General features: G+C 38.2%; 1 protein-coding gene across 1 annotated transcript; it reads left to right on the forward strand.

Moving 5' to 3' along the window:
* Strap (serine/threonine kinase receptor associated protein) lies at window positions 1-22683 on the forward strand. Its single transcript, XM_003470437.5, has 10 exons — window positions 1-425; window positions 1076-1211; window positions 9722-9803; window positions 10440-10512; window positions 13637-13733; window positions 14529-14666; window positions 17609-17745; window positions 18970-19119; window positions 19774-19839; window positions 21482-22683. The coding sequence occupies exons 1-10, from the start codon at window positions 314-316 to the stop codon at window positions 21541-21543; spliced, it is 1053 nt and encodes a 350-aa protein (XP_003470485.1). The 5' UTR covers window positions 1-313; the 3' UTR covers window positions 21544-22683.
* The last annotated feature ends 1204 nt before the right edge of the window (window positions 22684-23887 follow it).

The following is a 23887-nucleotide window of genomic DNA, read 5'->3' on the forward strand; positions in this document are numbered from 1 at the left end:
TGCCGCTGTGGACGGTGTGGATCGTGGCTGGGCCGGTTGTCCGTTTCTTCCCCTCCCCTACTTTCCTCCTCCCTCCCTCCCTTTCCCTTCCTTGGCGGCTGTCGCCCGGCGGTGGCTGACTCCTTGGCCCCTTCCTAACCCCTCGGACCTTGGTGCCACCGGATTGGGCCTCGGTTTCTGTTGCCCGGCCCAGCCCCAGTGTAAGGGCGGAGTGTAAGGGGGTGGCTGTGGAGCCGGTGGCGCTGCAGCGGAGAGAAAGGACGACGACGACCCTCCGCTCCTCAGCCCGATCCCCGCCGCCGCCGCAGCCGCCATGGCAATGAGGCAGACGCCGCTCACCTGCTCCGGCCACACGCGCCCCGTGGTCGATTTGGCCTTCAGTGGCATCACGCCCTATGGGTATTTCTTAATCAGTGCTTGCAAAGGTGAGCCAGGCCGCTGATCCGGTGTCTGACGGCGGGGTCGGAGTCGGGGTAGGGAAGGAGATGGGGTGGGGGCTCCCCATGTGTGAGGGGTGGTGCGGGTCTTAGGCGAAGGCCAGCCCTGCTCGGATTGGGAATACGTATCTGGAGCCGCCGGACGACCTTTTCTGACTAATGAGGATGAATACTATATTACCCCGACCAAGGCCTGTCCTCGTTTTTATTGGCTTTTCGGGAAGCGGAGCTGCACCTTTTTCGTCATTGTAACTATCTTTCAAGGATTTAGGGAAAGGAAAAAATTAGGTCAGGCAGAGCGATGCTTTACAAAGACAATCGTTCTTATCCAGTATTCCTTTGTAATATGAGCCTCATTTTCAAATGAGTAATAAAGACTCACATTTAGATTGTTTTTGACGCAGATCAGCATTTCCACCGAATCACGGGTGCTTCCTAGAGAGAACGACCGCGTCAGCTCTTAAGTTCATTTGTTTTTGCATATTCCACTGCATGAATTTGCATGATTCCCTTGAGTGGGAACAGTTTAAACTACAAAAACGGTTTGCTGATTTGCACTCATACATAGTCATTTTGTGTTTGGATCCTAGATTTAAAGTAATAAACGTCTAAATCGTTGTCTCCTTAAATATTTCTAGATGGAAAACCCATGTTACGCCAGGGAGATACAGGAGATTGGATTGGAACGTTTTTGGGTCATAAAGGTGCTGTTTGGGGCGCAACACTAAATAAGGATGCCACCAGAGCAGCTACCGCCGCTGCAGATTTCACAGCGTAAGTGAACCGGCTTTGTTCTCTGGAGTGTACCCTGAAATAATTCAAATGTTTAACCTCACAGAATTCTAACTCAGTAGCTACCACATGCTATTTGATCTCACTAAAATTCCATCCTGGTTCAATGTGCTGCTTTGTTTTCAGTGATTGTCACAAATTTGAGAGGCTGCTGAGTGTGCCAGCACATCAGTTAATCCCAGTCACTCTGGAAGCTGAGGCAGAAGGCAGGTTGAAGGCAGCCTGGTCAATTTAGGGGTGAACCTACTTAAAATACAGAAGGCTGGGGATGTAGCTCAGTGGTGTACTTGCCTTGCACTCCTGACACCCTTAGGTTCAATCCCCAGCACCCAAGTGACCAAAAAATTCAGAGGCTTAAATGACAATCTTTATGCTTACAACCCAGAAATCTGCATTCTTACCAGCCACTCCACAAATGTTGGTAATTTCTTTTACATATACTGCTCTACTGCTCTGTATTTGATTGTTACTTGATTATGTATATGACTCAGTTTTTATTAACTGACTTTATTTCTTAATTTTTATTAAGTTGCTTTAGACATTTAAAACTGCCCAAATTTAACTACTCTTTAGTTCCTCAGTTTTTTGTTGTTATTTTAGATTTTCTTTTTTAATCTTTTTTGAGACAGGGTCTTGCCACACAGTTCAGGCTAGCCTTGAGCTCACTTTGTAACTCAGGCCAACCTTGAACTCACAGCAATCCCTTTCACCTCACCTTCTTGAGTGCTGGGATTACAGGCATACGCCATTCCTGGTTATTTCCTGAATTTTAAAAGATTGAAACATAAGTTATTGTTTATATTCATTATGTCTGCCTTGTTTTCTTTTCTTTTTGGGGTGGGGCTGGGGGGGGGGGAGTGCTGGGAATTGAACTCAGGACCTCATGCTTGCCAGGCAGGTGCTGTAGCTACATCCCTGGCTCCCTTGTTTTCATTTTTAATTCTATCTGTAAAATATCTGCTGACTTCAAAGTGTCTGTCATGTGTCTGCTATTGTGTTCCTACAGGATCGTTTTTTTGTTTTTGTTTTTGTTTTTCAGTATCCGGCTGTGTAGTTTAGGCTGGCAGTTCCCCTCCTTCAGCCTCCTGAGTGTTGGGATTGCCTGGCCAGTAGTCATTTTTACCTGGCCACCACTAAGTTCTTTCCCTTCTGTTCATATTTCATACTGCTGCCAGTTGTCTTCCTAAAAACAAATCTGATCATGTTACTTCTCCATGATCATCTTGTCTTTCCATTGCCATTTTAGTAATCATGACCTATGGGTGTACATGAACATCATCTGGAACTTTTAAAATATTCAAATGCCTGTGTCTCAGATACTCTTGGTTTAGTTGGTCTGGAGATGGAGTCCCCTTGCCAGTGTTGTTTCTTCTCAAATTTTTTCTAAGTGATACCATACCGTAAAGTGAGTGAGTGACTGGACAGCCAGATTCTAGTTGTTTATTGGCCTCATCCTGGTTCATCAGCATCATCTGGCACTGTACACTGTAATCTTAGTCTAGTGATACACTTTCTGAGGCCAGCAGTGTTCAGGCTCTGATTTGTACACACATATATATATATATATATTTTTGTGTGTGTGTGTGTGTGTGTGTGTGTGTGTGTGTCTTTTTCCTTTTTATTGGTACCAGGGATCGAACTCATGACTGCCTGCTTGCGAGGCAGGTGCTTATGCTGCTGAGCTAAATCCCCAGCCCCTGTATATATTATTAAACTGACTTGCAAATGACCTTTTCCCCCCTTCTGGGCACATAGCAGATTTTGTATAATTTTAATGTTTCTCTAGTTTCTATCAGTGTTTGGAAACATTTCATTGTTAATACTAGTAAAGGAAATGTCCAGAATTATTGTGGATACTTAGACTTAATAGCCTAGAAAGTAAAAGTTCTTTTTTTTTTCCTTGAGACACTGTCTCACTGTGTAATCCAGGCTGGTCTCAAACTCTACAAAGATCTCCTGCCTCAGCCTCTAAAGTGCTGGGATTACAGGTGTAGGCCTCTACATCTGGGTGTTAATTGTTTTATAAACCAAATTATACCCTAAGGAGTAATTGTAAATATGTTGTTATTTTTGTTTGAACCAAATTCAGCACACCAAGTTTAGTGTAAAAAGAAAAAACTAGCTCTAGTTGGTTCAAGTTTATGCACTTGTTAGAACTCAGACCTATATATTATCCCAGTGAATTATGTTATATGTAAATTTAAAAATAAATTTAGAACTTTTTCAGTAGAAGTAGTAGTGATGCTAATATGGGATTAAATTGGAGATAGTGAAAAAAGGTCAGTAAGAAACGTTACAAGTGTCTGTCTAAACCCTTGAAGTTTTTTGTGTGCCTTCAAAGAATAAATTGCTGTTATGTGTTACTATTGAAAGGCTTTGTGTTCTGCACAGTTCTGATATTACATAATTCTGCTACAATATGAGCTACTTGGTTTTACGTTATGTCCTTGTAGGTGAATATTCTCAGCCCAGAAGTTGTTGTAAATGTCAGCACAAGCGCTGATGACAATATATTCCTTTGACTGTTAATTATGGGAGACAAAAGTAGGAAGGAAAAGGAATTCTCAGACATGGCAGACTTATAGAATGCTGGAATATTAAGATGTTCTTTCCCTCTGTGGACATACAATACTGTTAAAACTTTTGACATTTTTATGATACTAAGTTTTTTAAGTGTTATTTAAAGGTTGGTGTACATGTTTTGTAACCTTATTCCAGTCCCGAGTTAATATGTCAAAAATATATAACTTGAAAAATTTTTCTAGCTGGGCATGATTACACACTGTAATCTCAGCACCTGAGAAAATGATGCAGGAAGATCACTATGAGTTTGAGGTCAAGGTCATCCTGGGTTACATAGTCTCAAAAAAAAAAAAGAAAAAAATCAAAAGCTGAAGGAAAGCAGGCAGGCAGACAAGCACAGGGACAAAGGATGGATGAATTATAGACCCTGATTTTGCTTTTGGAACATCTATCTGATTGATGATTGCTGTAAGTATAGCTTTTTTTTTTGGCTTTGCTGCCTCCAAGTTTTTCATCCATTTCAGTAAGAAGATCATCGATAATCTTACTGCTTTCAAATAATGAATGTAGAAAATTGAATTAACATTAAACCCAGTTGAAGATTTCAGATATTTAGTAAACAGATTTTTAATATTTCATTTTGGTAATTCTCAGTTGGGTAGTGATATGCTAATAAAGAGATATTTTAAGTTAAGTAATTAAATCATAAGTGTAGACACTATAATTTAGTGTTTACAAACAATAGCATTGAAAGAGCTTTTGGATTGCAGTTTTGGATTGTTTACTTCAATGATACTGTTACCTTGCCTTACCAGGGTTAATTACGTAAGCAAAATGCCTTGGTACCATCTTTTTGATGTTTTTTTCAGATACTTTTTCAGAGCTTGTTAAAAAGGATGCTTATGCCTTGGTAAAGTTCATGAGAAGACTGTTGTATAATTGACCAAATGGAATTGCCACCCCTCAGAAATACAGAGCAGTAGATGGGAATCACTGGTCATGTGATAATTACTTTGAAATGGAGAGAAAAGAGTAAAGAAATGTGACACTTTAAATACTTATCAGAATTCTTGAAAGTAGTCCAGATTTTAACTTGCTGCTAGTTAACGGTTATCTTTGTGAAGGTCACTTAGGAGAGCTAACTAAATAAAATTACAACTTTGAGGACATGCACATGAATACTGTTTTTGTGATTTTCTTAAACATTTCAAGTCTTAATGTTTGTAAGTGGTATTAAGAGCATAAACACTGGAGGCAAAAGGTGTATGAGCATTTAGTCTATCATTTTATGTCTTCGTGGCCTCGGGACTTTGTTATAGTTTTTCCTCTCAGTTAAGGTTAATTCAGTTGTGGTAATAGAGTGGAAAAGAGATATACAGAAGAGCATCACATAAGTAAGATCAGCATAAGCTTTTTGAATAAGATAAAGAGGACAGTGTTTCAGGGATAATGTAATCATCAATAGACTCATACCAGTATTATTCTAAAAAATAGAATGTTTAGAAAACTGACACACAGATTTGTGTGATCCTCTTCTGTGTATCTTTTCCTCCTCTAGCAGATTCATCTGTGTAGACTTCCAGAGTAGATTAATGTCCTCTGCTCTAGAGAGAGCTTCACTAAATCTGGAGTTGAACCCAGAAATCTGTAGATAATTACTGCAATTTGTGCCACCAAATTTCAGTTGAGACTCAGTCTCCAGTGTCATGGTGTTTAGAGGTATTTGGACATTTAAGAGGTAATTAGATCCCGGTGGTGCTGCTTTCCTGAGTGTGTTAATGTTTTTCTCAAGAGACTAGATTAGTTCTCAGTGAGAGTGGATTGCACTAAACAAGCCTGGCACCTCCCTTGTGTTTCTTCCTCGTGTATCCACTTGCTCTTCTCTGCCGTGACACAGCGCAGTACAAGGCCCTCATCCGAAGCATGTACATATGGCTGTGCGCTCTTGGACTTCCAGAAACAAGAGCTAGAGCAAACCCTTTTCCTTTATAAATTACCCAGTGTGTTAGTCAGCTTCCCATCACTAACAAATAACTGAGATGGTGAACTTCTAGAGAGATCTTTTTTTAGCTTTTGTCTTAGAGGTTTCAGTGGCCTTATTGCTTTGGGCTGTGGCAACACCTCATAGTAGGAGCACATGGTGGCACAGTGAGCCTCACCTCATGACCAGAAGGCAAATGAAGTAAAGAGGAAGAGACCAGGGTCCCATTCTCCTTCCAGGGAAGCCCTCAGTGACCTGAAGACTCCTCCACCATTAGGCGCTGTCTCTTAGTGTGTATCTCCTCCCCAAATTGCCAAGCTCCTCCCAGTATTATCGAGGCCTTTCATGCATGGACCTTTGGGGAACATTCTAGATCCCAGTATGGCACTTGCCCTCAGATTATCATAGCAATGGAAAATAGACTGTGGCACTGGATCTTTTGTCTTTCTGTTGTACTGGGTATTGAACCCAGTGCCTGTTCAATGGACTACATCCCAGCCCTTTTTCAGTGAGTTAGTCTCACTTAAGTTGTTGACTTGTCCAAGTTGGGCACAAACTTATGACCCTTTTGCCTCAGCAATAGCTTTGTATATGTGTTGAGTATGTGTGTGTACGTCTGCTTGCACATACTAGGAGTCAAACAAGCCACCATTTTTTGTAAAAGCCAGTAGAAAATCTGAAATAGAAAGTTCTGATTTTTCTCTGGATAAGATTTTTTATAAACCAATGGTATTAGCTACTTGATGAACATACTTCAGTAATTGGGCCTTTTTTTCCTTTAAAATATTTTGTATTGCTAAAACTTTTAAGTTAAGCAATACCTTTTGAGAATTACATATGGTTGACTCAGTCTTGAGTTACGAAGAATATTGAACACACAGTGTTGATTATTACATGCAAGAAACTGAGATGGGAGTTATCAGTGGCTTTGGGAGATGACAAGTACTTCCTAAGTTAGTGCTGTAGGATTTGCTGTTAATAATGCTTTTCATCTTGATTTGAGTACTATAGCCAGGTGGTTATGTCAGTGTATTGTGAGGAGATTGAATAAAAAACTAGAAAATTTTTGTCCTTTTGAGACAGGGTCTCTTTATGCAGTTCATGCTGGCCTTGAGCTCACTTTGTAGCCCAGGCTGGTCTCGAATTTGCAACAGTCCTCCTGCCTCAGCCTCCTGAGTGCTGGGCAGGCAAGGCACCACGCCTGGCCTAGAAAATATTTCTTTCATTCCAGATTCGTTTTAGAACTCTGTGCTGAAAAATGTGTGAAAAACGGAATTGTGTCAGTTAGTATGAGTGACTAGAACATGATCTGTCAGACAATGCCATGCCTCACTAGTAGTAAGGATTTCTAAAGAGCAGAAAAAACTGTCCATGTGCCTGGCTCTCTGGTCGGGACTGTTCTGGTCGTTTCAGTTCTCTTTCCTCACCTGTGAATGCACATGATCTAGCAAGATTTTAAGATGTTGGAAGCTTATTTCAAAGAATATTACCTGAATTCTCTTGAGACTTACGTGAATAACTGGGATAGAAATTTCAGGTCCAGTTGATGTTTTCCTTACTTTTGATAATTGTGTCACCCTAATCTATTTGAAGTCAACCATGTCTGTATAGTTAAGAATAAATATATGTGTCATAGTCACTTTCCTGTCACGGGCAAAATACCCAACACCCACAACGTAAAGGAGGTCAGGTTTATTTGGGTCAGTGTGCAGTAGGTTCGTTCCAAAGTCAGATGGCACCAAGGCAGAAAACGGTATTGTGGAAGGGCCTGGCAGAGGACAGCTGCTCACCCTGTGACAGCCAAGAGTAGAGAAGCGGGGAGGTGTTAGGATCAAGAATACCCTTCCAGGTTATACCCCAATTCTCCCCCACCCCACAATATCCCTGCTCCCTGTAGCACTTTGGGTGAACCCACTGAGCTCTGTGAATCCACCAATAAATACTGGGTAGTCGTGATCCAATTGCCTTCCAAGTGTGAGGCTTTTTTGAAAACATAATAAACAAAAATTGAAAAGTGAATATAAGCTCAGTAATCTAGGTAAGCTGAGTTTTGTAGCAAAGAGCAGTGGTTGCTCCTGGAGGTGAAGATAGAGGATTTAATGGAAGGAGAACGTTCGATGACTTCTGAGCAGAGGAATTTTGGTAGTTGTGAATGTAAAATGCAGACTTAAGAAACAATACAAACGAGTACACAGAGCCTGGAACAAAATGTATGGCTCGTATGAGGACTATTTTATAATCCGGTGTGGCTAAATTCAGAAAATAATACAAAACTAGTTTGTGGGAAAGAAGCATAAGGCCAGAGTTCGATTGGAACAGGAGACTGAATAAAATAGTTTTCTTCAGCAGAACAGGAGAAACGAACACTTGGGAGTTTAGTAATATTACTCTGCTTGACATTATTTCTCTCAACATATTTTTTGGGCATTCTTAAGACACAAGTACGGTATATATAATTTGCAAAGTCTTCTCAGTTACACGGTCTGTCATATTTCTTGGTCATTTAATGCTTTTCTAGAATACGCTTTTTCTCCTGGTATATTTCTACTTGCTCTTTAAGACTGCTAGCTCTGTATCTTGGATTTTCTGAATTTTTTTACATAATTCACAGTGCCTTTATAGTCATATGTAGTTGTTTTTAAATTACATTTATTAAATGTGCTATTTAGTACATATGTTTCTCCTCAGTTTAAGCTCTGTTAAACTATGGGAACTTTCTTGGGATTAATTTTTCACTCCCTATTTATGTGCTATAACACTGAGTCTAGATTGATACAATGTTTGGTTTCTTTCTGGTGTGTATACTGAATAATTAAAACATAGCCCTTTGTTTTTTCTCTGCTTTTTTTCTCCTGCCTTTGTGCCAGGGCCCATTTTGTTCCCAAAAATACATGCTAATTACATTACAGTGGATGTCAGTTACATTACAGTGGAACCTTGTATAGAGTTTGTTTTTTTGGTTTGGTTTTTCTGTGCTATTGAGGCTCGAACCCAGTAGTGTTCTACTGAACTATATTTCTGGGCCTTTGTGGGGGTAGTGAAGACTACTTTTGAACTGTATCTAGGATTATAGGTATGCATGATGGTGCCTGGCTTCTATGGAACATTTTAAATACTTTGTTGCCATGTATCTTGAGTTTTCTGGTGTATTTTTGACTGATCACTTATGACCTAAAATTAAGATGTTTAAATTCCTTCATTTTTACCTGTTTTATTTGGGGAACCCCTTCAAATACAAGTAATGGCTCAACTATTACTCCTTTGACATACACACATATATTTGTGTAGACACAACTGTCAGGATGTACTTTGGGGTAGAGTTAGTGAAAACAAATTTAGATTCATAGCCTCAATTTAGCATTGCTTAATTGAAACTTGATATATTATGGGAAGTTAATTGAACTAGCATTTGAAATCTAACCATCAGCCTTGAGGAAGAAATTGGGAGAATTTTTTTGTACTAACTTAAAATTTTATTTAATCGTCAAAATCTTTAATTGTTGGTAAATTTTTAAAGAATTTCTTGTTGCTTTGGTTTTATTTTACATACTCATGTGAGTAGATCATAGTTTAAAATAGAACCAAGCATAATGGTGCATGCTTGTAATCCAGCACTTTTTGATGCTAAGACAGCCTGGGCAATTTAGTGACTTAGTCTCAAAAAAATATATATATATAAATATACATATATATATATATATTAGTGCTGAGGGCGTAGCTCAGTATAGAAGCTCTGTTAATCTGCACTACAACAAAATAAATAAAATGGAATGGGTTGATTGAATCAGTATATTTAAAATCCTTCAGATCTTTTTCAGGATCAAAGAAAGTTAGGTTAATAAGGCTTTATAAGGGCTACTAACAAAGGAAACTTATAATTCAATTTTTAAAAGTTCACATACCTAATTTACTTGCTAATCAAACTGCCATTACATTCATACTTCTAACATACTAATGTTGTATAACATGTTTGTTTTTTCACTTTCAGCAAAGTGTGGGATGCTGTCTCAGGAGATGAGTTGATGACCTTGGCTCACAAACACATTGTCAAGACTGTGGATTTCACACAGGTATAAAAAATTGAAGTTGGGGTGGTAGATGTTTCAGTGGTAGATTCTCACCTCAAATGTGAAAGGGTCAATTTCCAACAATGCACACAAAGGAAAATGAAACTTACTTGAGATAAGTTGCTGTTACTGTACAGTACTATTTGATGGTTTGTTTTTTTGTGGACTATTTGGTGTGTCTTGGTTCCTGTTTATTAGGTTGTGTATCAAACTGTGCAAATTTTGTTTTTTTCTAGTTAATTCTGTGAGGTTTTTCAGTACTTTGAACTTTTTTCTCAGTCCTCCACCAATCACAGCAAACATCTCAAAATGTCACATAATATTCTCATAAAGGAGAAGAGAAATTTGGGATCATCAGTGAAGTGCTTTGTGGGAGGAAAGGGGAGAATCAAGGCAGAATGAGAACTGGTGTGGTAGGTGGGGCAGTGTGACACAGTTAAACTGGGATGCTAAAAGGACTGGGCAGTTCTGAGAAGGCAGCAGTTCCCACAGTGTCTTCTCAGAGGTAGTTTATTATCAGCTGCTTCTCTGTGATGTTTGTAGCTATGATTGGCTATTACTAGATATTGAAGAAGTTTCAAAGAAAAGTTAACTATTAAAGTGACTAATTTAACTTTTTTTTTATGTTTATGTTTCTAGGATAGCAATTACTTGTTAACTGGAGGACAAGATAAACTGCTGCGCATCTACGACTTAAACAAACCTGAAGCAGGTAAATGTAATGTGTGCATTGGTTTGTGGTTTTAATTTTAAATAACTTCAGCTGATTAAAGTTTGGGAAAGAAATAGTCACAATGAAGAAAATTAAAACATAATCATACAGTATTAATCACTGTTAATAATGTTATTTTTTATTTACATTCCTCTTTTTCTGAGTAAGTAGCTATTTTAATACTGCTTATTTACTATGTTACTCTCATGTATCCTTCTTAGAATTTAAGAATGTATTATGGTAGGGTTTGTGACACTTAAGTAGTGGAACTACCTCTTGGTAATTTGTAGAATGATGGCTGTAGAAGGTGAAGATGGTGAGGATTATATGTGTGCATGTTAAAGTGTTTAGGCAGGTTTTGAACTCAAGGTGAACCTCCTGCCTCAGCCTCCTAGATGCTAGAATTATGGGCATAAGCCACCACATCTTACAAAATGTTTAGATTTTTAAACTATGTGAATGTATTAGCTATTTAAATCTTTTTTAAAAAAATCTGCAATGATACTTTTTCCTATAAACTCTTTAATAACTATTGTTCTCTATCAGTATGCATAAGTGAATTAACCAGTTTCTTATTAAGGCCTGTTTGGGTTTTTTGGGGGGATGGGGGTACTGGGGATCGAAGTTACAACCTCACACTTGCCAGACAGGCGCTTACACTGCTGAGCTAAATCCCTGGCCTTGTTTGGGCTATTTTTAATGTTAAAGCCAATACTATGGTAGACATTCTTACAGCTGACACTGTTTTCGCAGTGGTTTCTTTAGGGTAATAAGCAAAAGTAGTGTGGGAAAATTTGGCCAAGGAATGAATGATTAAACTGCAAGGCATAAGCACATAGACTCTAAGGAGTGAATGGTTAAATAACAAGAAATTTAAATTAGCGAAACATATTGTATCTGACCACTGTCCTTTCTTTGCCCCCAAGAAAAACTGCCTAGCCTTGAGGCAGCTCCTTGTCTAAACTGCTGTTCTGCTCCTTCTCTTACATTAATACTCTAAAGAAAAGCTAGAGCATCTCAGGTTCAGGACTTTTTTCTCCTGGGAGTCTCCCTAATGCTGGGCACTTTGTTGAGATAGCTTCTGTGGACCTCTGGGTGACCAAATTAAGTCTTAGCTCCAAGTAATCATTTATCCTTTGTGTTGATTACTTTTCTGTCATTGCTGAGACCAAAATACTTGATACTCAAAATTAAGGAAGGTAAGGTTTACTTAGCTCACAATTTGTGGAGGTTTCATTTCATTGTCAGCTAGCTCTGAGGCGGGGTGGTGTGGCAGAGGGGCAACAGTTCATGGCAGTAGCAGATATCAAAAGCAACAAGAGCAAAAAGGGAGGAGTGCAAAGAGAAGACTCTTTCTGTCCCTGACATTGTTTGTAGGTCACACCCACCTTAGGATGGGTATAACATTCACTCAATCCCAGCATTAGACTATGAACCAATCACAAAGTCTAGAAGCTTACCCCCATGACTACATGAGGTTTTGGGGGCCCATCCAAACACAAACTATAACGTCTTCTATGCACTGCAACAGGAATGAAGCAATGGACTTATTAGATGTTACTGATAGTGCTCAAATCCATTTTTACAAAGTATAAGTATTTCTAAGCACTGTTTGTTTTTTCTTTTGGTACCAGGGATTGAACTCATGACCTTGTACTTGCCAGGGCTGGCGCTTATGCTGCTAAGCTAAAACCTTGGCCCTATAGGGTTCATTTCTGTACCTACTTTCTGCTGGTGAACACTGGCAACTGAAGTTTTGCCAGTTTAATAGGAAAAATGATTCTGTTGTATTCATATGATGGTTAAAATTACCGACGAGATTTAAATGCTCTTCAGTACTGTTTTCATCCATTTTTTTTTATGAACAAGTTGCCTATACATATGCACTGACCATTTTATCTTGTGTTGTTGTGTTCTATGTCTTAGTCCCTTTCCCATTGCCAGGGCAAAATACCAGACAATCCACAGCATAAAGGAGAAGAGGTTTATTTGGCTTACAGTTAGGTTGGTTCAGTCCACAGCTGGCTGGCTTTAAGGCAGAAATGGCATTGTCATGGGGCATGGTGGGGGAAACTGCTCACGCTGTGGTAGCCAGGAAGTAGAGGGAGAAGGAGAAATGAGCCAAAGACAAGAATATGCACTTCCAGAAAAATCTCCTTTGACCCACCTCTTCTGACCTGCCTCTACCTCTAAACACAAGAGACTTTTGGGGAACACTTTAAATCTAAACCATATTATCATCTTTTTTTTAACTTCCTGGGGTTGGAGATCACACATGGTAGACAAGTGCTTTACTGGTAAGCCATATCCCCATCCCTATTTTAATATATTTTAAACACAGTTCTCATTTTGTTTATAGCTAATAGGCGTAATACGGTATAGTTTTTTAAAAACTATGTAAAATGCCATAAGTCTAAGTAGTGTGTAATGCCATTGTCTTTAGTCTCTGCATTTGCCCAGAGGTGATAATGAGGACTTTTTTTGGAAATCTTGAAGACAGTCTTCTATAGAGACAGCCTCCTCACCATTGCTTTTTTTGTTATTGTCATTGATGCTTTCCTCTCTGAGATTGTGTGTGTGTGTTTATTTTTTCTCCTGCAGTTCCTACTTTCCCGTGTTTTTTTTTTTTTTTTCCTATTAGCCATTCCACATTGGTTGTTTTAATTGTTACTATACTGTGGTGTAATGCTTTTGAGTGTTATCAGTTGTGTAGAAAACTTAGCCTTGAGGGAATGAGTGGTATACTCAGCTACATTTTAACCAAGATCATCATTCCTGAGGGCCTGGTATGCAGATGAAGTTTTGTTCCAAAGTAGGGAAACATTGTGTTCAGTGATCATTGTTTGAATTGTGCCAGGACATAAAAAGTTGCAGTCTAACTCAGCATGTTGATGCATATACTGTAGAGGCTGAGGCAGGAGGCTTACCACAAGATTGAGGCCAGGCTGGGCTACATAGTGAATTGAAAGCCAGCCAGTTCACATGGTAAGACCCCGTCTCCAAAAAAGAAAAAAAAGGGTTGCAGTTCAATTTAAAATATACTTTTAAAAATATATTTAAATCGTTCCATGTTTCAGTTTAAAAACTTAAATACTAAATATATTTTAAATTATTTCATTTTAAGAACCTAAAGAAATCAGTGGTCACACTTCGGGTATTAAAAAGGCTCTGTGGTGCAGTGAGGATAAACAGATTCTTTCAGCTGATGATAAAACTGTTCGGTAAGTAATGTCTTTCTAATTTAGTTTTGAAAAATATTTTACCTTACAATGTTTTAAATGTACTTTATAATAATTTTGTACAAAAATCTGTGACATTAAAGTTTAAATTGCATGTGGCCCATGTTTATTTGGAGTAAATAATGTGTAGACAGGGTAGAATTCAGAAGAAACTTAAAACTGATACTTTATGACAGGTATTCTTAAGTTCGGTTTGTGGGTACATTGGCTAACGGTTCGTGAAGCCCATAAAATTCTACATGTAATGCTGTGTGCCTATCCTTGATCTATTTCTCTGTGTAAAGATACATAGCAGCCAATGGATTGGCAAAAATAGTGTTAATAATAATTTAGAAAGATGCTAAAACTAATGAGACTAGGATGTGTCTTGCTAACTTTGTTTTGCTAAGATATTCGGAAAGTAATTTAGATACTGAAGTTGCTTTCACTAAGAACCTACCAAAGATTTTGACATTCAATTGGAATCTAAAAGTTTTCTATGTTTGTAATTTATAATTTGAAGTGAAAGCTGTTTTACTACAATTGGAATTACTCTTATTACTGATGTTTCTGTGGATAGAATTTAATAAGTTCTAGCTGGGCATGGTGGTACATGCCTGAAATCCCAACATTCAGGAGGCTGAGGCAAGAGGATTGCCTTGAGTTCATGGCCAGCCTGGGCTACATAGTGAGTTCAGGACTAGCCTGAACTACATCGTGAGACCCTGCCTTGAAAAAAAATTTACTGAATTCTCAATCTTAAATGAATAAATATTATCATATTTCTGTTTTTTGTAGCCTTTGGGATCATGCTACTATGACAGAAATGAAATCTCTGAACTTTAATATGTCTGTTAGTAGCATGGAATATATTCCAGAGGGAGAGATCCTGGTTATTACTTATGGACGATCTATTGCTTTTCACAGTGCAGTAAGGTAAGTCCAAGAATTTTACCTTTTTTTTTTAAGTACATGTTTGTGGTATATATTGCATATGTTTGTGGTGGGGAATTGGTGCATGTACATACACATCTCAATTGTTTTCCCCTCTTCCCCTTCTTTTTTTTCTTAACAAAAGACTATTACCTTTTTTAAAAATTGAAGGGCATATGTGTTAGCTTTTTGTTGCTGTTATAGAATACCTGAGAAAAATCAATTCAAAGGAGAAAAACTATTTCTGGCTCACAGTTTCAGAGGCTTCAGTTCGTGGTTTCTTGCCTGCATTATGACTAGGTCTGTGGTGAGGCAGAATGTCACGGCAGGGAGCGTACAGTATAGCAGAGTGCCTCAGCCGGAGGTAGGAAACGAGGCAAAGAAAGTGCAAGGAATGTGCCAGGGACAAGATAGACCCTTCCAGAGCAGGCCTTAAGTAGTCTTCTTCCTCCAGCTTGGCCCCATTCCTAATGATTCTCCTGCCTGCCAATTATGCCATCATATTCTGAATCCATTAATGGACTCTCAGTGGTGAGGTTAGAGTCCTCGTGATCCAAGCCCCATCTCTGAACATTGGCACACTGGAGACCACACCTTCAAAACAAACCATAACGAAGGTGAGTTGGGAGTTGTGCTGTTTAATATGGAAGAAAATGTTTAAGAGCTTGATACACTTCAATGAGAGGAATTAATCAAATTCCAGGTAGTAAAGACACTTGTAAAATTCAGCAAAGTTCTGAATTTGTATTTTTCTTTTGCTTTTGGAGACAAGATCTCACTGCAGTTCAGGCTGGTCTTGAGCTCACTTTGTAACCAAGGCTGGTCTTAAAACAATCTTCCTGCCTTCCCTCCTGAATGCTCGGATTATAGACATGCATGACCATAAGAATTTGTATTTTTCTTATCAAAAAAAACCAAAAGTAGTTTGGATGTCATAGTACTCTTAAAACCACGGTGATCTTTTCACTTCAACTTTAATGAGCGATAGTGACTTTTCTATTCCTAAGTATGGGCATACCTAATGAATTTTAAACAGTCTTAAGTTCTATGACTTAGCAGTGTAATAAATGTTTCTAGAAAATTTGGAGGATAAATTTTAAAATGTGCCCACAGCCTTATAGCTGAATTCCAGAATGTTCATGATAATTGCATTTTCTGCTAGTCTTTTTTCTTTTTCCTTATTACCCATGTATATGTCTATATGGCGTTTTTTTCTGTATTACTAGGCCCATATTGAATGTAATTTTGGTTTTTTCTTAAAATAACCTAAGCCATTGAAACTTCCCAGAAAACACTTTCACAAGCTGTATTGAATTATACATTGTACTAATTACGTTTTAGTTACTGGACTTCAGCACTGCTGTGAGTGTCAAGGTATATCTGTGTCCTGAACAGTGAAGCCCTCTAAGTAGGATTATGAGGTCAAAGAATAAAAAGAGTTTAAAGGTCTTATTTACACATGATATTAAACTGATTTCCAAGCACTTCTGCGACATTGCATTTTGGGTTAGGCTGTAGCCCTAACCATTTATCCAAAATGGGAACTTGTGGAGCCAAGGTTCTCTGAAAGGGAGGGAGGAAGAAAAGGGAGTGACATGGGCTTTTGTTTTCATTTTTGCAGTGCTTGCACCCAGGGCCTTGTGCAGGCTAGCCAAGCACTCTAGCTGAGCTGCTCGGCCCCTTTTATTTTAATTTAAGTGAGACAGATTCTCACTTAAATTGCCCAGACTGGCCTCTAGCCCGCTGTCCTCCTGCCTCAGCCTCCTGATTAGCTGGGATTATTATAGACTTATACCATAATGTATGGATCTGGAACTCTTAAGATTGTAAAGGAGCTGGTATATCCAGATAGGTCATTGATAATAGTAGAACGCTTTTGCCTAGAGCCACTGAATCATACAACTGAGTAACTGCTCATTCAGAACTAAGATCTGACTGCTGTAGACAGTTACTCAAGCCTTAATCTGTTGGGAGCAGAGGTTGAATATACAACCTGTTCATTATACAAGTGCTTGAGCTACAAATTGCCGTTTAATGAAAGTGAAAATCATGGCTAATTTTAATTTTTGTGCTCAGCAGTATGCGTTGATGGGAACAGGAGGGAGGCATTTAGGAGCTGAAATATTAACAACGTTTTGTAATGTTTGAAACAGTCTATGATTTTTCAACATTGAACTGGAAAAGGGTGGTTATCCAAACTATAATTCATTTTTAGGTGACACTATTCTTACGTGTTAATTTTTATTAAATAACTATAGCTTAAAATTTAATTATCATTTTACTGCCTGGTAATAAAAAGGGCTGTTTTTATATTTCATATTTTATGGCTTTTTATTGTATAAACTTAAGCCCTCAACAGTTGAGAGTAACATACAAATAATCCTTTATATTACTTTAAAACATTTTTCTTTACTGAGATAATGTGTACTTATAAAAAATTTAAAAACACAATGAAATTTTTTGAGAGAAGTTGCACTGTAGTACCTATTCTATTTTAGTTAGCCAAGACACTGATTTCTAGAAATGGTTTTTTGTTTTATTTTTGGTTTTTTGAGACAATCTCTTTGTGTAGTTCAGACTGGCCTTGAACTCAATATGTGGTTCAGGCTGGCCTTGAACTGGCAGTGGCCCTCCTGCCTCAGCCTCCCAGTACTGGGATTACAGGCATGTAGCACCATTCCCAATCTGACACAGAATCTTGTTCAGTTGCCTGAGCTGGGCTCAGACCCTGGTTCCTCCTGCCTTCCATAGTGCAAGGGTTACAGGCTTGGAGCATTGCGTTTGCTCCCTTCTGAACTGTTTTAAACATTGCTATCTGTGTTTGAGTAAATGAACATTGAGTTGTTTTTTGAGTTTCAGAATTTAGGAACAGTTTTAAAATGTAATTGTTCTCTTGTTATTATTTGTACAATGTTAACATTTGTACATACTTTAATTTCTTCCAGCTTGGACCCAATTAAATCTTTTGAAGCACCGGCAACCATCAATTCTGCATCTCTTCATCCTGAGAAAGAATTTCTTGTTGCAGGTGGTGAAGATTTTAAACTCTATAAGTATGATTATAATAGTGGAGAAGAATTAGGTGAGTTGTCAAAATCATACACTGAGCAATGCTAGGAGATTGTAATTTTAAGTTTGCTATCATTTTTGTGATTTGTTTGGGGAAGACTTAATTTGAAGGATTAATTTAAAGTTAATACTATCAGATGGTTCAAAAACTTATGTGTGGTCTTCAGTACCTACTTCGCAAATGTACTTGCATTTGGTTCAGAAAATCTGCTTTTTATAATTTTTTTATCTGTAAGCTGCCACTTTTTGTTGTGCCTGTCTTGCTTTATTATCATTTTAAGAAATAAATTTGCTGCAAATGTACACAAAAAACAAACGACACTTTTTGCTGTGCTTTTGGGGAAGAACTGATGGAACTTGAGTTGCGTAATTGTGTTTTAAAATGTTTGGTCACCTTTGATTCTTTTTGAAAATGATAGAACTAGAGCTGGAAAGCCCCAAAACTTGAGACGACCAACTTGAATTTTTGCCTAAGATCTGAGGCTACAGTTAGTGAATATTGCACTTTCACATTTTGGTTTTGGCATGCTGGGGATTAACCCAGATTACCAGCTTGCTAGAGAAGTGCTGGGTCAGGGCTGGTATGTCCTAGCCTTTATTTTCATAACTTTTTAATTTTCTAGTTGGATACAAATGGGGTAAGCAGGAATATTAGGCAAGTAGAGTTCTAAAAACAAATGGAAAGGCATTAGAGTATAGATGAGACAGGTTTGTAAGTGTAAGTGTGACTTAAATTAGAAAAGACTCCAATTCTGAACATTGTCTCATTAGATTCTGTAGATTAAAATATTTAAGGACCACTATGGATCCTATATCTCTGTCTGTACACCCTACAAAGCTTGGGAGAAAATTAAGAAGTTGAGTGTGGAAAGCGCCATCTGGTGGCTCTCTAGTTATAAAAAGAATTAAGTCTAAAAGGCAGTCAGTTTTGAATATGATTATTGGGATTATATTTTATGGGGTTTCTGCTGACCTCTGTTCTTCTCTCTTCATGGAAAATTAAGCCTGGTTTTCCTTCTTGAAAGACAACCTGAAACTGTATTGCATGACAGGTCTGAAAAGGGGCACTCTTAGGGAGAATGGTAGACACTGATGTGGCACCTGGTGATGGTGACTGACTGGGTACAGTCAGCGATTTTGCATTTCTCCAGTAATATGGACAGTATATTTTATTTACCAGTGCCTAGCCGAGTAATTAAATATTAAATTTCCTAATAGCCCTTATCTTGCTTTTCAGAATCCTACAAAGGACACTTTGGTCCCATTCATTGTGTGAGATTCAGTCCTGATGGAGAACTCTACGCCAGTGGTTCGGAGGACGGGACTCTGAGACTGTGGCAGACAGTGGTAGGAAAAACCTATGGCCTTTGGAAATGTGTGCTTCCGGGTAAGAATTTATATTCTGAGTTACAAATTTAAATGCATGGCTTCGTGTCTTTTTTTTTTTTTTTTTTTAATCAGTTCTGCTTCAGTGTTCTTGTAGAGGTGAAATTACATATTTCTATCTTTTTCAGACAGGGATTTGCTATCAGTTCAGGCTGGCCTTGAACTCACTTTGTAGCCCAGGCTGGCCTCAAACTTGCAGCAGTCCTTCTACCTCAGCTTCCTGAGTACTGGGAAAGTTATATAATTATAATTAATGACAAGCCATGATTATAAATTGGGTATTGTGTTCTTTTGTTTAGTTTTTTTTGTTGCATCTACTAAATTGGTAGTTCATTTGGTAAATGAAATGAACTTAAATTCACAATTTGCTAGAAGGCAGTATAATGAATTCATAAATAAATGTATCCAATATCTGAATAATGTTATTTTAAGGTAGACATGTTTTTAATTTAACAAAAAAATACTAGTTACTGATTCCAGAGTAGTTGTATGAGCCTGTGAGTTTTGAAGATGAACTATTTTAGAACACAATTACTAAGAGTTGTTTAGTTATAATGTATTGATGCAGTAGTCTTGTTTTTACTTGTTTATTAAATGAAATTACTTGTGATACAGTAATTCACAAAATCTATCATCATTGCTTTTGTTTTCATAGAAGAAGATAGTGGTGAGTTGGCAAAGCCAAAGATCAATTTTCCAGAGACAGCAGAAGAGGAGCTAGGTAAATACAAATAACTGACTTTTCTAAGAATCCTGGGGGGGCCTTAAAATTGAAGTGATCTGTGAGTTTTACTCACTGACAAAGGAATGTATTCAGTGTGAATATATTTAATGAAAAACTTAATATTTACATGTACTTACTTATAAGCTAAATATTTAATACTGTGCAGTAATAGGCATTGAGATAGTATGGAGATGATAAAGTTTACTCCCATAGAACTTGTTAAACTTAAGATACTGTGTAAGCAAATGATTTAAACATGTTATAACAATTGTAAAGGGAATGGAAATTGTTCCTGGAAAAGCAGCAGCTAAACTGAGACCTGAGGATGTACACAAACAATAGATATGTTAGGAGGTGTAGTGGTGGTAGGGACAGGATGGAAAAATTCATAACAGGAAAAGAACGAAGATACTAACTGAGGCTCAGGAGTGGAAAGGAACACAGCACATGAGGAACCGGGATAACTCTGCCTCCCTGTTATAAGAATAAGGTGAGTTGGGTGGTGCACACACATGCAGTTCCAGCATGTGGGAGGCTAAGGCAGGGGATTGCTATGAGTTCGACAGCCTGGATTACATAGTGAGACCCTGCCTCAAAAACCAAACAGGGCTGGGGATGTGGCTCAGTGGTAGAGTTCTTGTCTTGCATACACAAGGCCAAGGGTATGATCCCCAGCACCATTAAAAAAAACAGAACAGACAAAAAAAGTCAGTCAAGGTGGAGGTTTAGCTCAGTAGCATAAGTACCTGCCTGGCAAGCGCAAGGTTGTGAGTTTGATCCCAGGTTACCCCCCCCCCCCCAAAAAAAAAAAAATTAGTCAAAAAAGGGCAAATTGCAAAATGTATCTAGCAAAGGTAAACCATAAAAAGCTCGGAGAGTTTTACACTGCAGTAATGAGAAATCTTTAAATCTTAAGCAGAGGACTAACAGTAAATTTAGACTGAAGTTTTTGAAGATTACTTTGGCTGTGGTATGGAGAGAGAATTGGACCAGGGGAGAGAATGACATAGCCAAGTTAGTGGACATTAATAGTCTAGGCAATTGGGCACCTGTTTTCAGTAAGGGAATAATAACAGAACAGGGGAAATGGAATTGTCACTAGTGATAGAATTGGTAAGCATTTGTGTGTGTGTGTGTTTTTTTTTCAATAACATGGCAAGATAAGGGTGTGATTGAAGGAAATACCAGACTTGTGACGTGAGAAAGTTTGTATGGTGATTTAAGGGACAGTTAGGATGCTGTTTACCGTAATTCTAATTTTTCTCTTTTTGATGAGTACATTTTTACAAAAATGTTGATGTTTTTATTCAAATATCATTATTAGGATTTGAACCACTAAAGAGGAAGGCCCACTCTTTCAAAGACCTGGCTTTAATACAGCATTTACTGTTCAGTTGAAGTTGGTGGAAATCTAACCTGGAAAGAGAAAATGTTTGGTTAAATTACAGTGTAAAAGTATTAGTGCGAAACATAATGAGCTCTTTGCTCATTGCTTTTTCAGTGCCAAGTGCAGCTGCTGTTTCTCTCCCCTCATCAGAGTATGCTTAAAAAGTCATTTTTATTTTTTCATTAAATGGAAATGTAGATTTGCTTCTTTCCCTTATTACACTGATTAATTTACTTTTGTTTCTAATTGTAGAAGAAATCGCTTCAGAAAATTCAGATTCCATCTATTCTTCGACTCCTGAAGTTAAAGCCTGAGCATCAAGCATGTGCCACAGTTAGTATATCACGTAAGGACTAAAGGAGCGAGCAGAGGACAGCATCCGCCTTCAGAGTTACTCTCTGCTTGATGCCAACGAGCAGTCAACAATGAGGAATATGAATTGGCCTCTGTGCTGCTGCCGCTGACCTGCTGGAACCTGTGAGTGACAACTCTGCACCCGAGGAGCAGGGAAGCCGGCTCTTGTAATGCGACAGCCTCTTGTCTTTTTAATGAATACGTGCAAGCCAACGTCCGATTTGTGTCATTACAATTAAATTTCTTGTAGCTTTTTTTGTTATTATGGAGGACAAAAATATATTTTGCCTATTTTTCTGACATTTCCCTTAAAGCAGAATGCCTTCTCTCTTTTTTTTTTTTTGTTTTTGTGCTTTAGTTGCAAAGAAGAGGGAATACATTAAAGCAAATGGTTTGATTTCTCTTGCATTGTACACTGCTTCTGAACATCCAATTATTTTTAGTTGTCTAAAATAAAATGCCTCTAAAGTGAAACAGTGTTTCCTTTCTTTGGGGAAAACTAATAGGAATTTTATTATAGTAACCAAATAGTTACTATGTGGAATTGGAATTTTATAAATGAAAATAGCTAGATAATTTTTCTATGTTATAACTGTAGCAAAAGACAGTTTGATTATGGACTATGGTAAACATTGTTTTAAAAAGGTTTCCTATATTGTCAACACAGCAGAGGACAACTTGGTTATAGATGCTAGTAAGCATTTCCTAATTTTGAAATTTGTTTGCTTATACTTACTTTTTGGAACTTTCATGTCCTTTGCTGGAGTTATATTTACCTTCTGCCCTTCCACACTAGTTAGAAATGTATGACTTACATTTTAAAATGGTGAGTCATTTAAATGATGCTTGATAGTTTTAAGAGAAAGTCAGTCAGATACCTAGACTACCCACATCCCCCGCCAAGTCTTGTAGACTTGAGTGCTCCTCAGTGTACAGTGGTCATTTCTGTGTGTGGGCGGGTAGATATGAGTTTAAGAGGGTGGCATAAGCTGGCATGTCATGTTTAACGTCTGTCATTTTATTTTACCTTATCCTTTAAAGTTTGGGTAGCATTCAAAAAATTCTTTTTACTAACTCTTTAATAAACTGGATCAATTAAATGTAGACTGTAATTTATTTTTTAAAGTATGTGGGGATATTAAAGTTATTTAGAAAAACTTGAGAGCAGTAGACTTGCTTGCTCTTTGCTAATGAAGCTTTCGGATGACCTTTGTTAGCTTGCCTCAGAAGAAACAAAAACCATCCAAAGAATGAGGTTCACTTTTGAGCATTTGCAGTAACTGTACAGAAAGCTCTGTAACCTATAGCAGCATTTGAGAGCCAAGCAAAGCTGGTCAGTGATCCATGTAGGGTCTCACAGGGTATTAGTAGTGTCAGTTTGTCACAAGCGTGATTCTTGCTATGTAGCAGTACTGTCAGTGGGTCAAGATTTGCTCAGACTTAACCAGAGTCTTGACTTCACCCTAAATAAAACAGGTTTATATGCACCACACTAAAATCAAAGTTGCTTGGTATTTATGAAATTAATGAGCCGAGGTGGATTTCTTCTACTTGGATTTAATAAAAAGAGGACGTGGAGCTGGATGTGGTAGCACATGCCTGTGGTCTCAGCCAGCACCTGGAAGGTCGAGGCAGGAGGGGCACCATAAGTTTGAGGCCAGCCCGGGGTATATAGGCCTTGTCTCAAAACCAAGAACAAAAATAGATCGTAGATGTGTACAGACCTTTGTATACTAGTTTTCTGTTGCTGCTATAATAAATTACTGCAGATTTGTGGCTTAACAAAATTCAGGAAGTCCTGAGTCAAAAATAAGTCTCACTAGGTTCAATCAGGGTGATGGCAAGACTTTCTCCTGGAAATACTGGGAGGTTGTATCTTTGCCTGTTCTGCCAAGTGGGCTGTGTTCCTTGGTTCTGTCCCTTGTCTCATCTTCTACTCTCTAACTCCTACATTTCATGTCTGGGCATGTCTGGGCATTTTTGGTTACTATGTGGTACACCTGTGGATAATCCTCACTAAACTCAGTCCAAGATCTTATGTTAAGCCAAGCATGGAGGAGGTTCAGGGCAAACCTGGGCAACTTAATGATTAATCAAGAGGACCTTTTAAGGTTCTTCCTCTTCCCTTCTCCTGTTCTTCCTCCCTGGTGGTACTGTGGATTGAACCTAGGGTCTTTGCATTAAGCTACATCCCCAGCTCTTCTTATTTATTTACTTTATTCATTTGTGGTTTTTTTGAGGCAGGGATTATAGGTGTGTTTTTACTTTGGAACCTTTGAGACAGAGTCTCGCTACTTTGCCAAA

This window comes from Cavia porcellus, unplaced genomic scaffold, assembly GCF_034190915.1.
Source record: "Cavia porcellus strain 051 isolate PalLab524CR breed Dunkin Hartley unplaced genomic scaffold, mCavPor4.1 scaffold_27, whole genome shotgun sequence".
In the NCBI taxonomy this organism is placed as follows: domain Eukaryota; kingdom Metazoa; phylum Chordata; class Mammalia; order Rodentia; family Caviidae; genus Cavia; species Cavia porcellus.

What these genes read in the sequence shown, in the direction of transcription:
- Strap (XM_003470437.5), top strand. Translation starts at nt 314, where the DNA reads ATGGCAATGAGGCAGACGCCGCTCACCTGCTCCGGCCACACGCGCCCC. An exon ending in CTTAATCAGTGCTTGCAAAG is followed by an intron (nt 426 to 1,075) that starts GTGAGCCAGGCC and finishes AAATATTTCTAG; the next exon opens with ATGGAAAACCCATGTTACGC. An exon ending in CTTAAACAAACCTGAAGCAG is followed by an intron (nt 10,513 to 13,636) that starts GTAAATGTAATG and finishes TTTCATTTTAAG; the next exon opens with AACCTAAAGAAATCAGTGGT.